This window comes from Apaloderma vittatum, unplaced genomic scaffold, assembly GCF_000703405.1.
Source record: "Apaloderma vittatum isolate BGI_N311 unplaced genomic scaffold, ASM70340v1 scaffold15006, whole genome shotgun sequence".
Classification (NCBI taxonomy): Eukaryota; Metazoa; Chordata; class Aves; order Trogoniformes; family Trogonidae; genus Apaloderma; species Apaloderma vittatum.
This window is the reverse complement of record NW_009722424.1, coordinates 25424-43076: the sequence shown is the minus strand read 5'-3', so window position 1 is coordinate 43076 and position 17653 is coordinate 25424. Positions and strand designations below refer to the sequence as shown.

General features: G+C 40.5%; 1 protein-coding gene across 1 annotated transcript in view; it reads right to left on the bottom strand.

Moving 5' to 3' along the window:
- Window positions 1-17653, bottom strand: part of LOC104275738 (nesprin-2-like) — a gene marked incomplete at its 3' end in the record, with an annotated part of 82239 nt that overhangs the window by 55790 nt on the left and 8796 nt on the right. The window contains 16 exon segments of the mRNA XM_009871780.1: window positions 1411-1584; window positions 2847-3011; window positions 3181-3368; window positions 3552-3648; window positions 5334-5490; window positions 6171-6283; window positions 8105-8269; window positions 9088-9225; window positions 9994-10095; window positions 11394-11494; window positions 11962-12158; window positions 13447-13628; window positions 14711-14803; window positions 14894-14971; window positions 15241-15336; window positions 16307-16368. Of these exon segments, the coding sequence (XP_009870082.1) occupies window positions 1411-1584; window positions 2847-3011; window positions 3181-3368; window positions 3552-3648; window positions 5334-5490; window positions 6171-6283; window positions 8105-8269; window positions 9088-9225; window positions 9994-10095; window positions 11394-11494; window positions 11962-12158; window positions 13447-13628; window positions 14711-14803; window positions 14894-14971; window positions 15241-15336; window positions 16307-16368 (2108 nt within the window).

Genomic DNA, 17653 nt, shown 5'->3' with positions numbered 1-17653 from the left:
TTTGGATATGCATTGTCTGATCACGAAGTCAGCCAAAAGTAAGCACATATCAAGGCTCAGATTTTCTTGCGGTATTCAGTGCTAAAAGGCAGGAAGCAGCTGGGTGTTTTGAATGTAAAAATAGTGTGCCATATTTGAATATTTATCATGAAATGTCGTTATAAGAGCTGTTTTGATCTATGAATATTCAACACATTTTCCTGTTTGAAGTTGTCAATTAGCATTCTTCTAATGATAATCGCTGCTTTATTCTGGTTCTCGACCTATTGTACTGCAGGTAATAAGCGAGCTGATCTCTTCTGCTCACAGACATGGAGATATAATACCAGCCACATTTCTGGAGGCTGCATTTCAGGGTCTCTTTTGTTAACTTCATCTAGTGTCACACTGCAAAACAAGGCTTATTCTATATAAGTAAGCCCACAATTACAAGAAGATTAATAGAATCTTTTCTGTCAAATAAACACAGTGCAAGAAGGCAAAAAACAAAAGCTAAACTAACACTAATTCTAGTTCACAGTTATTTTAGGTGGATTTAATGTATTAAACAAGATATCTGTATAATTTTAACACCGAGACAGAAGAGCTCCAATGAAACCTCCTTCTGGTGGTCATCTTCCTACTGTTGGATTATACCGGCCCTGTCGCAGAAATAGCAAAAGGCAAAGTAAGACAGTGCTTCCGCTTCTCCAGGGCAAACCTTGGCATCTTTGTTCAGTCTCACCTTCACTGGCAGGTCAGGAAAATAAATTAGACTTTGCACTGAAGCTGCTGAGTTACGAACACATATTTCTACCTGCCATCTGCTCTGGAAGGAACAGTAACGCCTGGCAGATGACATGGGAAATAACAGACACTAGTGGAAGTAAGAAATTCATCATTGTGGATGTTTAGAGCAACTGCCTACAAGATGAGACGTACAAATGATGCAGCATGATGCTGAAAATACTTCAGATACCCCATGTTCTGACAGATAAGCCTTAAAATTGTCCCAAATCCTCTCCCTGAGCTGCAGGATAGATGACAGAAAGCACTGTAGGACCAGGGGAAAATCTCAACTAGGCACCTTGCAAAGTTTTAATCTGCTGTAGATTCTGTGCTGGATAGGGAATAATTAGTATCACTCCAGAGAAGCTGCTGATCAGTGGCACCAACAGCACTTTCATTGGCACCTGCTTGTCATCCAGACACACTAATTTTGGAAGATTGCTTTATAGCTCCTCAGGAGTGAGCCTGGAAAACAACATCAAAACACTAGCATTGCCTTGACTTTTTACCAGTGTTACAGCACAAAATCCACCTTCTTTGCTGCTTCACTGATGCCGGCTCGTTCTACCCCAGCCACAAATCTGTGCTGAAAGATTAGAAACTGATGAAGAAGTATGTTAAGCAGTGTACTTCCATTTTCACCTGCAAATGTTCCTCCGTCTCAGGTTCCACTGGCCCCTCACGACTGATCTCGCTAAGCAGGTGTCCAACTTCTGCTGCCCAGCTGTCCACTCCTCCAAGGAGCTCTTCAATTTTCTCCAGGTTCACCGGAAGCTCCCTGGTCTTTTCAGCATCATCTGTGCTCTCTTCACCAAGCTATAAACAAAGAGCAGGGTAAAATGTTCATATCCATCCTCACTTCATGGGTCTTTCCACTACCCTCCTGCAACACACAGTCACCACTACCTTCCAGCTTTTGCACCCAAGAGGGATTCAAGGAGAAATACATGCCAAATATACTGGAAAATAAACCATCTGAGGCTCAGTTCTTCAATCCTGAGGGCAGGTGGGAGAGCACAACCTGTGCCCATATTGCCTGTCCCCTCCCCTATAAGCCAGCAGCCGCAGCCACACTACTACGGAAAATAATTCCTGGGCTGCAGCAGCCTCCCAGCTATGCCAGGGCCTTGTCAGAGAGAACGATAGCTGGTGTTGGTCAAATCCAGACCAGGGAGCATGCTAACAGCTTAACGGTACTGGCAGTTCCATGTAAGAGCTCAAGCATTTGCCTTTGCCTCATTATATACAAAAATAAATTATATATTATAGCCATACTGTACAAAGCAATACCAGAAAAATTACTTCTACAGTCCTTAAGCCCTTTTAAGGGTGTAAGGGGCCTCTCTATCTCTGCTTCTGAATGTATTCCCTAAACGTATCTCTTACTACAGGTTTTTCTAGGAAACTCTGCATTTCCCTCACCCCTGGGAACAGGTTTCCTTTGATCTTCTTGCATTTTCACTAAGCTCATCTCCTACAAAAATGCTGTATTTTTTTGGCCACAGCAGTACTTTTAATGAATGTCAATGAAAGGCTCAGCTTAGAAAATCAAGAGCTCTAATATTCCCAAGAAGAGTGAAAATGTCATTCACGTGAAAGCATTCTAGAAAGTGTAATACATGTATCATTAAGCAAGTTATATAGGAATTTACAGCAGCCCAAAAACCTGTCAAGTGAGCTTGTGTAAAGTTGCACAACTCTAGAAATACGTATGAAGCAATAATTAATTTCTACTATCTGAGGCAGAGATTATAAAATTTAACAAAGGCTCAACAAGCTCTTAAATTGACTACTTTCATCTCGAAAACTGAATAAAAAGCTTTACTCTGAAATAAGATTTCCTTTTATAAGTGGTTTTAAATGGAACATCTTCCATCATGTCATAAAGAGCATTTAACAAAGTTACAAAGACTTAAGAATGAGATACCTCTGTGTATTCTCTGATCCTCCTGTTGTGAAACCAGCAATATTGAGTTGACTGAAAGATTTATTAATCTCCGAGCAGTAAGCTGGTAAGTCTAGAAAATATGTCTTTCAAGGATGCTAGGCAAAAGAGTCATATGAAACTAGTAACTCACAAAGTGTGTCCTCTTGATGAACTTAGCCCATCTTCTGTTCAGTTTCTTCAGCTCTTTGGCAATATTTGATCCAACTTGCTCTTTGCTGACTTCGATGAGATAGTTTCCAGCTTCATTTAAGGAACCATGAACCGAATTCCACTTTGCCAAGATCTCAGCAGGGATCTAGACAGAGGCATGGAGATAATTTAAAGCAGAACCCTGCCAAAAGTTTATTTCCAAAATGAGGAACAGAAAAGCAACACTAACAAGCACTGTCATGCATAATGCTTTCCCTCCAGGAAGTTTCCAAGTATCTCTGTCTGTCATTACAAAGAGAAATTCAACCATGTACCTCTTTCGGATGCTCATTTCGTTTTTCTTCCAGCCACATCTTTAGTAAGTGAATGTTTTCCGTATAATTACTCCAGGAAGACAGGACTTTGTGTAGGGTGGTATTTACATTGGAAATATAGTCTCTGCACATAGAAATCTTTGACTCCACTGTCTTAAAAAGTTTACTAATGTCTTGAGGACTTCCAGCTAGGACATCAAACAGGAAATACCATTATACATTTGAAAACAGAGAGCCTAATTACATAGAAGCAGTATTTTACACAAAACGTAAGTGGGTATTATAGCAGCATATCCATTCCAAAGTGGGAATTACAGCAGCATATCCATTTAAAATAGAGGTCTTCATATCAGTTATCAACATAAACTTACCTAAGTCAGGATTGCATATGTTTTTGTTTTTCAGATCTTCACAGATGTGAGTAGCAGTTTCTAGCTGCATTTCAAGTCTCTTTTCTTCAATGAAATTCTGCCCAAAGTAAAAAGTAATTGGCATGGGTAACACTAACCTACATAAAACTAGACAGGAAATGCAGCTTGGGGTACATTTTTTATTCAGTGTGAACCTATAACCTGCAGGTTAAACGCCAACTTAGCAAAGCCCATCCAGCAATTTCTCTGCACCCTCTAGTCTGAAATAGATCTCTTCTTTTTTTCTGCCCCTGCAGAAAGTTACTTAAACAGGAACATTAACTCCTGAATGCCATTGCCTGAGTCACAGCCCTGCATGAGTCAGGACTGTCTATTTCAAAAACTTAAGGCCCTAAGGCAATATTGAGAAATGGCATCTAGAACAAGTTAGGCAGAATTTAGTCATGTAAGTCAAAAAAGCAACGAAAATGAAAGGTGAGTTTCCCTGCGTGCACAGAAATATTGATATGCCTAGTTCTTGCCACAGATCAAGACCCAAAGAGGGGACAGAAAGGGGGAGAGAAGAAAAAAGGGGAGCCGAAGAGGAGGCTTGTCCTTTAAACATCCACACAGGGGATGAGAGGGTTGATCCTCAGTTCCCCTCTGCCAGAGCTGCATCTCACCCCAGAGCTCCTCACCTCTACAAAGGTGCTATCTAGCAGGCCACAGAACAACCTCTCCTGTGGCTGTGACAGACCTGGGCCACCACACCACCACTCAGCCAGGACTGCACTTCATGGAACCAGGAGAGCCAGCAACCAGCTTTAAACTCCTAGTGAAAGCTCTATATTCCACCAGCTTGAGAAAGAGCGTGAAACTCAACTATAGAAATAACAAGATAGTAAGTGTTTCTGAAACTAACTGAACCAAGCAACACAGCAAAGATCAACTCTGTGCTCCCATCTTACCACAGACTAAGGTTTATACTGCTCAGGAAAACTGGTATTTTACACAATCTCTTGTTGCCTCCTTTCGCAGTTCTGATGCTGGTGAAATTCCCACTAATTTAACCAGGGATTTGTCAGTCTGAAAAGCTTCTGAGCAACTCTTCACAAACTCCACTAAGATGGAATTCGAGTGGAGTCCCACTAACTGCAGATGGGGCCAAACTGATGGCATCAGCATTTTCATCTCTCTGCCTCTGTTCCTGATGCATCTTTGGCAGTATCTGGGGCAGGGTATTCCACCCCCTCCCATATCATTTTAATAACTTGAGATCAGAGGCTGAGCCAAAGCACAAAATATAACAAAATAAGACAACTCATATTCACTGGAAAATGCAAGGAGGTAAGGAAGTTAAAGGAAGAGGCAACAGCAAAAGGTAGTATTAGCCTGCACCGTAGATAATGGTTGCTTTTGAAGATCGCAGCTACTAAACTACACCAAAGAGGTTTTGGTTTAGGGACGGGCTGCTGCTGCTGGCCCTATAAGTAGTCTAGAGAGAAAGAAATCTTCCTAATAAAGAATAAAAAAGGACACAGAGAAAGCTGCAAACAGTCACAGCTCACTCTATTTTTCCAAACTGAAGAAAGAACTCTCATTCAGAGGACAACAGTAAGACACTGAGAAAGCTTCTGTGGAAGTCTACAGGTCCTTCTTTCCATAAAAGTCAGATCTCACAAATCTACTACGCTTCTACCAATGGTCATAGTGTCTTCAGACGAGCACAGACACCAGCTTGATTCAAAGAGAGAGGGGAAGAATAATTATTGCCAGGGTGTGATGCATACAATTTTAACTTACATTCCAATTTTCCAGCAGTGATTCCACAGACTCTTTTGTCCCATACTTCATGTCCCAGATATTTAGCTTCAACATCACCTCATTGGCAATAGCTGAGCACAGTCCATAGTGGTAATCAAGAAAGGTGTTGGGGTTTGTGAAACGAATATTGCTGAATCTGCAAACAGTGAAATGTTCCAAAAGCTGACTCATAATCATTGGATATAGAAGGCATTAACATATAAGGCTTTTAGCCTAAACCCTCAGAATTACATATATGTAAACATTATTTTGTTACGACAGAAGTAAAATTTTAAATTAACAACAGTTCATTTTTTTAAGTAGCAATAATTTTGAGTTGATATTGACTGTTTAATTTACGAAAACCCTTAAATGCCCAGAGAAGGGCTATCAGACACCTGTAAGGCAAAGGGTCTCAAGTTACAGTCCACAATTCACTGGTCATTTAAAAAAATATACCCCAACAGATATAGGGGGTGGCACAACTTGTAGATCTCAGCAGAAGTTAAAAACTGCAGAATCCACACTCCCAGAGAAATTTTGACATTAAAAATATTCACTTTTCCTACCCATAGTGGGTGTTTCCTACTCACACCTGCAAGGGCACTAAAAAGCTCCTGTTAATGAGCTCCACTTTCTACACGTGATTAGACATTCACTGGACCAATGAGTGAACCTGCTGGCTCCACATGACAGTCAATCTCTGCTTAGGTGGAAAATGCTTTTTTCCTGCACGGCATGGATAAATTGTGTACTTTATTCAGAACAGCAAGAACAAGTGAAGAGCAGAGCTGGAATACAACATAGTGAAAGAAGAGGGAATTTGAAGATCACTACCTTCTTTTCATTTCCTCTAACTTTTCAGGTAAGACTAGAGGCATATTCTTCTCATCTTCATTTTTAAATGATTGAAGGGTATCCAAGTGAGAATCAAAACAATCCATCAAGCCCTGGTGAGAAAAAGACATAGTAAGCCATTCCCTTTAATTCTGGAGTTTTTCAGCTCAGAATCTGAAGTCACCTGCCATTACAGTGAGAGCTATTAAGAACAAGACAATCTTCCAGTGTGTTTACTCATTACAGTGCAACGAAAGTATTTATCTCATCACCTTCTAAAGTGCACATTTAGCACAGTACTGCTTGATTTCTCTTATCACTGTGCATCTAGTTAAATATAAGGAACATGGACCTACACTACTCGTGCCATCTTTTTTTTCTGTAATTTCATTATCACTTTAGGTCAAAAAAGTGCCATAGTAACAGTTTCAGGATATTAAGTTGTTCTTTGCTAGGTGTTAGCAAAGACTGACTGCAAAACCTGTGGAATAAGCCTATTATGTCACACTTGTTTAATATCTCATTTGGCTGCTCAACAAACTTCCACCTAACACTACGCTGACAGCATATCACATTAACCCTCTAAAGGTTGGTATCACATGACTGAGGAATATTTTACGGGCATGCATCTCAGCACAAAATTCACTACGTAAAAATAAAACATAAAATGCACCGCACAGAATACATGTGTATTCATAAGTGGCATATAAAGATATATGTCAGAAGTTCACTCATATGTAATAAAAACTGCCACAAAGCATGTTAATAGAAATGGCTAAATCCTGGGGCAGCCCTCAACCCCTAAAATAATGCCCATATTTTAAACACTTGATTTTGTAACCTTAATACTATTTCAGACAGACAGTTACAAGCATTAGTGGGTAAATTCCTAGATTTTAAGAGAAAATAAAATTTCCATAAGGCACCATCTTGGCAACAAGATACCTACGTGAGATGTACTAAAAGGACTGACCAGAGGAAGAAGTGGAAAAAAAAGTTCCCAGTAGAATGCCATCCCATCAGAAAAAAGTGGATTTGAGAGAAATTAAGGATCTTTGGTTTCTTATTCTTAATGATATTATCTACAGGTTCAATGGGGAAAAAAAAAAGAAACTCCTAAACCAACAATATTTCTCTCTGTCTTATTCTTAGAAATGCTTTAACAATGAACAACAAAAAGCCATCTCTCATATCAAGAACTGACCAGCAACAGTACAAAAAAGTGGCCTTATCAAGCCTCTCAGAAGAACTTGTACTTCTGATTCTTTCAAATTCTCTCTAAGGACTTGTCACAAAAACATCCAACTTCCAGTTTGTAAAAAATCAAAAAAAAGTACAGGATTATGAAGACCAACTAGGCATCCACACATCTATTCTTTTTAAAGTTTTTGAACTCAAAAGTATATTTAAACTATTTTCAGTAGAAAGATTTCAAGACCAGAACAAATGCCTTGTATGGTACTGAGGTATGAAAACACCTCCCATTGCTTTGAATGGAATTACAGAGTGATTTGGCAAATATTTAACTTGAAATACACAAACTGCATGAACTCTCTGGAATGTAACCCTGAGCCCAAGTGCTTTCCTGAATAGGTATGCATTAAGCATAGATTTAAAGATAAGGATGCAATTACTTGTGTTATTACTTAGCAAATAAACAAGTTGCTGAAACCACATGAAAAAGACTACTGTAATTTACTCATTCAGATGGTACTCAAATTTAATCTCACCCCAGTGAAGTCAGAAACCTTCCTTATAGACCCATGCAGTTATTTAATTAAACTCATAATTGTTCAAAGATATGTTCAGAAGAGCTTTTCATCTTCAGAAGACAAACATACCCACACCACTTCCCAAAACGCCAAATAGCAATTCCATAACAAGTGCTTTGCTAGGTCAGACTGAAGCATAATGTTCCTTTGTGATCAGCATACCTTAAATATTACAATTATTTCTCTGAAGACAAACATTGCTTTAAATGGGTCCTGCAAATCAGGCAGATCTTCTGCCTGCAGATGTTCTACCTCCTGAAGCCAAGCCTCAATGCCATCCAGAGGGGAGGGCAACATCTGGTCCAGCTTCGCTTTCCATTCATTAATCTTAAAAAGGAAAACAAGCGATTAAAGTTCCAACTATTATTTTCCTCCCCATCCCCAAGGTACTGAAATAAGATCCATAAGCTGATGCTTTAGACATCCTAGAAACAAACAAATGCCACCTGTCACCGTTCAGAAAATGGGTTTCCAGTGAAGTCAGCTACAAGTACCTCAGACCCGGGCTTGCTCCCATCCTGTAATCTCTGTAACGCCACAGAGAATTTGGCACTTACTGTCCTTGGCTCATGACTATCTCAAGGCCTGGCAGCAGTGAAATTTATAGTTGCAAAATTAAGGGGAAACAGGGATGCTCTGGATGGCTCTCCATCACGGGGCTGGCAAGAGAGCAATAACCAGCAAGGTCCAGTACATCCCCACTTGCAGCTGGGGGAGATGACACAGCCACTGACCAACCAGATCTCACTTTATCACTGTCTGTGCCCCAGGAAGGAGTACATGAACACACTTTTCCCAGCTGCATCATTATCTGACTCATAATTAAGTCCCAAAAGAATCCTTTAAGCATAAAGAGGCCAAAAACTTTGATCAGAAGAGTACTCAGATAATCGGACACGAGACATTTTTCACAGACATCTCACAGTCCTGAGCCTCAGGAGGCAGATGGGCAACACAGTCACCTTCTGTCTCCTCTTGGGCACCACTGAGTTTGTCTGGACTTCAGACTCAGAGTCAGTATTTCTTTTATCAAACCAAATAAAGTATCACCCCACTTTTTCCTGTCCATGTTCCTGGGGTAGGCTTTGGCTTCTTCAGCAAACATGCCCACACTGGTAATGAGGTGAGCTAGAAATGCCTCTGACCTGAGAGATCAGTTTATCCCACTCTTCTCTCATCTGCTGCTGGCCTTCGCTCCGCTCAGCTTCACTTCTTTTTGATGACAAGACAGGCAGAAAGGGTTTCTTTTCTTGGTTAAATGCTTCCATAAATGATATCATTTCCTAGGGATAAAAAAGGAAGAGTAATTCATAGAAGACGACTTCAGATGGAAGTTCATGGAGCCAAGTACTGCCTTTGAACACATCAGTATGACTTCCATTAACTTCAAAGGCTGTGATACGTGGAAAAGCAAGATAGCAGGGAAGAGGCATACTTGCCTCCAGGAAGTATTTGGGTCTGAAATTATAGGTGCCATTCACTAGCTAAATCTGCATTTAATATAATGTCAGTGCAGTGAGGATGTGGTTCTCTCCTCCCACCAAGAGAAAGGGAAAACTCCTCCCCTCACAGTCCCCCATGGGCCATTTTATTCCAAACTCTGGCTACAAAATAAACCAAAGGAAATTTTACTTCAGCACAATCTACAGCCAGCATTTCAACTACTCCTCTACAATGTGAGCTGGGTAAAACCTACTGGTTTTATTATCACAGAAATGGTGAAGATAACACTGTAAAGGGCCTATGTGCCCAAATCCTGTCCAAGTCTTCAGCTACATCAATTAAGACACCACTTTACTCTCTCCAAAAGAATCCCTTTGCTCTACTCAGAAACCAAGCAGCACATACCCTTTTCCTAACATGAAGAATTTTATCCTACCCTTCCCTCAATCCTATGAAGACATTTACCAAATTCATTGCCAGATTTCTAACTCTTGTTTCAATGATTACTTAAGGCTACGGTTTAGGCAATGCAGATGAAAAATATTAAAAATATTATGAGAAACACAGCTTCTTTTCACAGAAGCAGTTAAATATGAAATGCAACTTACTTTGTACTTCTGGTAGTATGTTTCATTCTCTGTGTCGATCAGCAACTTTGCTAACTTCTTTCCCTGTGCAGCCAACCAGCTCAGGGCCTCTCTTACTTTTTCCTGGTAATTAGAACAGAAAATTTCATTTTTCCATTTTGCAAGCATTGTTTTTTATTTACATTATGCCATAAAACAATACACATTGAGCATGTGATAAACCTTGTTCAAAGTTATTGAAAAATAAATAATAATTCCTGGGGATTCTAATGAATTTTGGGTCAGGTACTATTATATAGCAACGTCAAAGTTTTAAACCTAGCATCTGGATGTATGAAAGCATCTTCAAAGAAAGAGTCTGACTGCAGTCTTACTGAAAGGAGATTAACACTATGGAGGAAGATGAATAATCAATTAACATATAAACTCTCATAGGAGAATAAAGAGAACAGAAAACTTGGATTTCTAAGCAGCGTGATCTGTGAGCGACAACTTCATGCGAATTATAAAATTTAAAGTTGGTTGTTCTGCACATTTGCAAATCTGTCTACCTCTACTCCAGTATTTACATACAGACTTCAGAGCACACATGAAGGCAACTAAGCTGTAATTATTAAATGAAAAAGCAACTTGCATAGCAATTTGATCTGTATCATCAAAAATCTAATATACTGAGTCTTGACTACCACACAGGAGCATCAGAAGGTTCAATCCAACTCAGCCTTGCGAGTAGCTGAATCAGAGCATCTACTATGGATCTACGGATTTAAATTGCAGGAGGTGAGGTTCAGGTTAGATATTAGGAAGAATTTCTATACTGAAAGGGTTGTCAGCCATTGGAACAGCCCAGGGAGGTGGTTGAGTCACCGTCCCTGGAGGTGTTAAAGAGACAGGTGGATGTTGCGTTGGGAGAAATCGTTTAGTAGGTTGATAGGGCTGGGACAAAGGCTGGACTCAATGATTTTCTGGGTCTCTTCTGGCTGATACGATTCTATAATTCTATTCTACGATTCTACTATCTAACTGTTACTGAGTTGGGTTATAAACTGGACTTCCCTCCCTGGAAGTGTTCAAGGTCAAGCTGGACAGAGCCTTGAGTAGCCTGATCTAGTTGAGAGGTGTCCCTGCCCATGACAGGGAGGTTGGACTAGATGACCTGGGGGGGCCGGTTAGCTCAGTCATTTGAGCGTGGCGCTAACAACGCTAAGGTTGTGAGTTCATTTCCCGTTCAGTCCCCAGGTGTTGCCTGATCTAGTCGAGAGGTGGTGTCCCTGGCGACAGGGAGGCTGGATTAAAATGATCTCTAAGGTCCCTTCCAGTTTAGGCCATTCTATGATTCTATGAAAGAAAGTACTGACATTCTTAGCATCTATGACGTACATTCATTTAAAAAAGCCTCAGTGATAAACCACCTGACATACCTGCATGTCTTCTTCAGACTCAGGTAAATTCCTGGAGTATTGCAAAAACTGAGCCACATAAGTCATGATTGATTTTTCATCCGGATTCATAACATCAACGTCTACAAAAGCCAATACATCATTTACATAATTATTCAGCCTTCAAGGCCTGATCACATAATTACATGCTATACTGCAGTTATTAAAACACATTACCATAAACATGTTTATTTTTTAGCAGCTCAGCTAACATACCATTGACAGAAATTAATATGTAATGACTTTTTTTTTTCCTGGGGAATACTTTAATGTAACATGATCAACTAATGAAAAAGTTTCTCCCATGAACAGGAAAGTTTCATATCTTCATATTGTTCCTGCATTTGCCAGTTCAAAAATACTACAAATCCTAAGTACAGTTGGTGTTACAAAATAAAGAACATCAGGTTTGTGCATCACAGTAAAAATCAATGTACCATTTTAAACTTAAGCACAGTCTTACTTTTTCCTGCATTACAAGTCAACACATACAGGATTACAGTAATCTCATTCCTGATTACAAAGGAAAAAAAAAAGGTAGATCATTTACCTTCAGGTTCAAGAAGCCGTGGAATATTCAGCTCCAGTTCTGCAATTCTGAAAGCCTCTTTCAGGTTTTCTTTATTGCTTCTAGCTTTTGCTTTCTCCAGATCAACTAGATCTGGTCGGAAGGTTTGGATGATGGCTAAAAAAGGCAGTCCGCTTCGCCAGCTTGATTTGAAATCAGTCACATTGATAGAACCGTGCCTATTCCAAAAATTATTAGGAAAAAGAAATGTTATAGCCTGTTTCCTCAGATGTCCTAAGCACAAATTTAGAAATGGAATATCAATTCAGTAAAGTAGAGTAGGAACCAAATCTGAGGAGTCATAAGAGAACTTCACCATTGAACTGCGGAAGCTGAATCAGACAACAATACAGCCAGCCAGCTCTGTAATCCACAGCAATTCTGGGACAACTTTCCAGAAGCAGCCTGTATTTTATGAGTATGTTATGGCATGGAAAAGATGTGGGGTTTGAGGTAATCAAATTCAGTTACAAAACAATGGGCCAAGACTTATAAGGTTTGTTCTTTTACCAAGGACTATAGGATTCACTGATAATAAAACTATTCAATGCAATTACAGTTCAGAAAGGATCCTACAAAACAGACAGCAATGCTGCTAAAAAAAAAAAAAAGCAAAAAAAAGAGATTTTTTTAAATGCCAATCAATCTTGTCCCGATCAAACACAGTTAGAAGGGAATCTTCAGAGTCTGAAAACATTCTACCACCTGAAAGTGTCTAATGTGCTGATGAAGGCCTTTATCTGCCATTAACAAACATAGAACGTTAGTAGGATGTTATTAGAACATAAAGCAACCAAAGAGCTGGGGAGAAAGGGCTGACATTATTGTAAAACACATTTGAGATGTCCTGGGGTGAAGCAGCAGCCTTTGAAGAAAATGTAAAGTCTGTCCCTTGCAAGAAGTACTTGCATCTGCTCTAGATTGTGCACTGTGAACACTCCCACTGAAACCAACACTGTTACCTGTACCTCAAGCATAAGAAAACCCCTGGTTACAACTGCGGACGAGGACCTCTAGGATTTGGGTCACCGGGGATTGTGCAGCATTTTGACAGAAAGACACAGGGTGTGGGCATCCTAGAAATCCTACATTTTTCATGAAAAAAAAAAACCAAACTGAAAAGTTGTTAACCAGTGCCAACCACGGGGATTCAGACTAGCAGAACATTCCATTAGACTTATTACACAGAAGCCCCTACAAGAAAAGAGTCAAACAACTCAACTTACATTGTGGTATTTCATTAGTAGGATTAGTTTCATGTTGCTATACTTAAAGGGCTCGTGTCAAAATATTTAGGACATGATTGACACTAAAGTACTGGTAACAACATCTGAAATCTAAAGGATTTTCTGTTAAGCTGTCACTAAGTAATGTTAAAAAGAACAGGGGGAAAACACCATGACATTTAGAGGAAAGGAGTAAATACAGCATGTAACATACTATTTGTATGTCTTGGATGGAACTTACAGTGAACACTGTTCCTTTGCCCACAACAAAAGAGCCTTTGTAGCAGAGACTTTCCACCGTTCCTTAATTTTAGCACTTTTTTTATCTGATCGGCTTGCCTTTGGTGAGGAGTCAACAGCACTTGAACAATCACGTGAAGGCTGATTGTAAGTACAAGCAAGTGTCCTTGCAAGTTCTTCAATCTATCAGAGATGAGAGTTAATCAGGCTTCAGTGAAAAATTACCAAGACATAGTAGAAAACCACAAAGAATTAGAAAGGACTCAATGACAGCTATGCTAGTAGTTCCCTGCCCTTAAAGTTCAGATCGTGGGGGGGGGGTATGTGCTCATAAACTATTTCATCCTGATTGTCCACCTTCAGGTGAATTTTTGGCAGGAAATGTCCAACCAAAGACTTCCACGTTGTCAACAGTGTCATATATTAGGCAAGCTCAGAGTTTGCCTGAGCTCTCAGGGTGCACAAAAACCTACTCAGTAGACCTCGGAGATCTATATTTCGTTAGGGAAGTTTGGTTTTGGTGAAAAGATAACACATAGGCTCGGTGTAGCACAAAAATCTTCAGCACCAAAGTACCTGTACCAAGAAAAACATGGGCTACAATAAATTATTTTGCTTCTTACTGATCTCCTGAGCCCCAGTCACCAGTTCATGGCCAGCGCACCTACGTGAATTCACTGCTGGGCTCTTGCTAGAAGACAGTTTGACTCCATCATCCTCTACAGTCCTACAGCACGATTAAAGCAAGGCCCTCCTCATAAGCTCATGCTATGCAGGAGGCATGCTCAGTAGTCTGTGTAAGAAACATCACTATGACAGCCTTCATGTTACTTCAGGTACTTTGTGCTCAGAAAAATAACAGCAAGAATTACACGTTGCAAGCACAGCCAGAAGAGCAGGGCTGCCTCTGAGTGAGACGGATGTGAGTCACTTTGCAGTATTTGTTCTGTTTGGAGCTTAACCGTTACAGGCCTTAGACAGACAGGCAAAGTTTAGCTTATTTTTTAACTGGTTACTTAAAAAAAAAATTCTCAGTATCTTTCCTTCCTATCATCTTCAGCTAGATACTGTTCATGAGGCCGTGATGCCACCGTTGCATTGGTGAAGCAGCTCAGAGACACAGGAAAGACGCACGGGTGCGTCTCCTCCCTCCTTCTAGATGTCATGCTTTGTACAAATTCATCTTGTTTGGAAGCCACGTAAGTCAACACATTCTTGTGCTTTTCCCCTCTTCTAAAACTCTCTTACATCACTAAAATACTTACATGAAAATGAAATATAATTGTCCAAATTAGGCCAAGCACAATGGAGGGTTTTCCTTCAATAATGTCAGTAACATGAATATTTATGAGCTTTAGCTAAGGGAAAAAAAAAGGATCATTGTTAACAAAGAAAATGTTCCACCAGCTCAACCGGCTTTAGTTGTGAATTTCAAAGTTAATACTCACTGATCTGCTCTTTAAAAATGTCAAAGCATTTTCTATGTTACTTCTGCACTGGAAGGTATTAAATCCTTTTTCCCGTGGCTGTGAAGCAAAAAGAACAGGTTACATCCCCAGTTGTAAAAATTTATTTTATTTTATATTTGGATAAGGGAAGTCCAGCAAAGATTCACAAATTACTTTGGATCAGCTTATTTCAGTGTGTTTCCATGTCACTGATGTAAGAATAAGTTGCTTGAAAATAGCTCTATGACTCCAGAGGGGTCATTCATCTGGTTACAATTAAGCATATCCAGAAATCTTTGCTGGATTTCAGGAAGGATTGAGGTAATATTTTTATTACTCTTTCTTACCAGATGTTGACCTGAAAGCACTTCCAACAGATCCAAAAGCAAATGTCCCTTCTGTATGTCTGTATAAAGGTCTGAGATAACAGAAGGCGGTGTATGCTGCAAAATAAATTTCAATACTTGTCACACTCGTCTTTTGTCTTTTTGACTTCAACAAACTATAGAATACCACAGATTACCCTGTTGTTAGTAAAATGTCTAGCATTCTTTACTTTTTCAATAAACTGAAACATAAATTCTGCATCTAATCAGCTAGATCCTGCTTCTTCCAACCCATTATTATGTTTGTCTCTTATTACCTCTTGCCCTGCCTCTGTGATTTATACATGTTATTTTAGGCCTCATTTTTAAGTATTTATATTTTTCAAGGAGGTATGTAGTAAAAGACCCCAAAACTTTGAAAAACAGAAAGCTGAGTAAAGCAGTTAATTCATATTTTGATTTCTTAATCAATGTACCTGAAGTACAGATTTGCCTATAGAGCTGAATAACTAAATCCTCCCTCTTTCCACCCACTTGTGGACAACATAAGCATACCATGAACTCAGCAGCTTCTCCACAATGAGGGACCAAAACATAGGGTTTTAATATTTTTTTTTTACCTGAGCAAGTCAGAGCCCCATCACATGATGTGTGAGCTGCTTTGTGAAAGTTTGAAGAGCACTTACACTACTATATGCTTTGGCTTAACCAGTCACTCAGGTCATCCCATTGAACTCATACTCTTAGATTGCATTAATAGAATAACTTACCTAAACACAGTAAAACTAATCATAAATATAGAACTGCATAAACCCCTGAGACGTGCACCATAATTGAGCACAAGTATGTTTTACCACGTCAGCACAAAAGATACTGTCATCTTCTTATAAACCATCTCTTACAAATGTCCTTGGACAATCACCAGTACAATGCTGTTGCATCTATTAAACAAATGCTTTACAGAGCCTGTTTTTCCAGACAGTGCCTAGAAATCTTACATTAATTTTCTTTATCCCAAAAATTGTAATTTCCATACAGCATATCCAAACCAAAAAAGCATGCCTTTCCTAAAGGATCCCCTTCTTACCTTTGCCAGTATTGAATTTATCCAGCTAGTGAAGGTTTTCTTCTGTGTAAACTCTCGCTGAACTGGGGACACACAAAAAAAAAAAAAAAATAATGGAGAAAATTATCTGGTTTTACTTTTCTTTCTCAGAAACATAAATGCCATCCACCTCAGACTTAAGGTCAATTTCTCCAGATATTAAGTTACTAATTAATATTATTTTTTCTCAACCCTTACTTTAGATCCAGCTCTTCACCCAGGTCCTTCAGGCTGGTATGCAGTGATAGACTACCAGCAGTTGTGGAGGGAGGCAGGAAGTTGGTTAAGCCCATGTTTCAAAAATCGGAATATTTAAACTGTGTTTCACACTAGAGTAGAGATCAAGAGAAGGGAAAGCCTTCCTCCACAGTTTGTGGGTAGCAGAGATGAAGAAAATCCTACCTCCCCCAAAAGGTGAAGCAGAGCATGAGCAGCAGAGGCAGACCTGAGCAGCTCCCCAGCACCATCCTTGGTCACAGCCAGTGGATCACACAACTCCCCAGCCCACGCTCGCTCCCCAAAAAACACCCCATGCCCAAGACACAGCACTGCCAAAACCAGGTGTCCCTGCTGGGTGCCTGCACACAGGGCTGACGTAACAGCAGGAGGTGTCACTCCCTGAGATCACGGCCCCTCAGGCCTCACCATCGCACAGGCGCTGCCACCAGCAGCCATCCCACCAACTCGTGGGAGCAGGAGTGAACACAAACTCCTTTTTCTCTCTGTTTTCACATCAGCTTCGACTGCAAGTGTTGGGATTGGCTTCCCAAAAACCAGGGACCTGTCTAGAGCTGTGGAAGAGCAGTCATCCCCTACTTCTTCCCCATTTGAAGAAAAACCCAAAAGGCTATATTGATTTTTAAGAGCCTGGAATTTACAAAACAGGTCAAAAAAGACTAAACTGAGGAAGGGCAAGATTACACAACTGAGTTGACATCTTGGTCACCCAAACCACCCTCTTTGGCCTAAGCCAGCTGCATGGCTCTCCCAGCCCCTCCCTCCGAGGGCTGGGGCAGACACCAGCCCCTCCAGGCACAGCTACGGGCAACCACGCTGGGAACGGGCCTGCAGTGCTCCTGCCTGGCTCCACAGGCGGCAGAGGAGAAAAGCCCAAGAGGCGGGAAAAGTGCAAAGTGGAGAGAAAGATCAAGCTCCTCTCCCTGTCGTGCTGGGCAGCAGGAGGGGCAGCGCGGAGCAGAAGACGGCGCTTTGGGTCATGGCGACACAGAGGCTCGGAGTGTATGGGCAGGCAGATGCTGGCCTGCAGCCTGGCCAGGAGGAGAGGAGAGAACAGAGCCTGTCCTGCATCATGGCCCCAGTGCAGCGCCT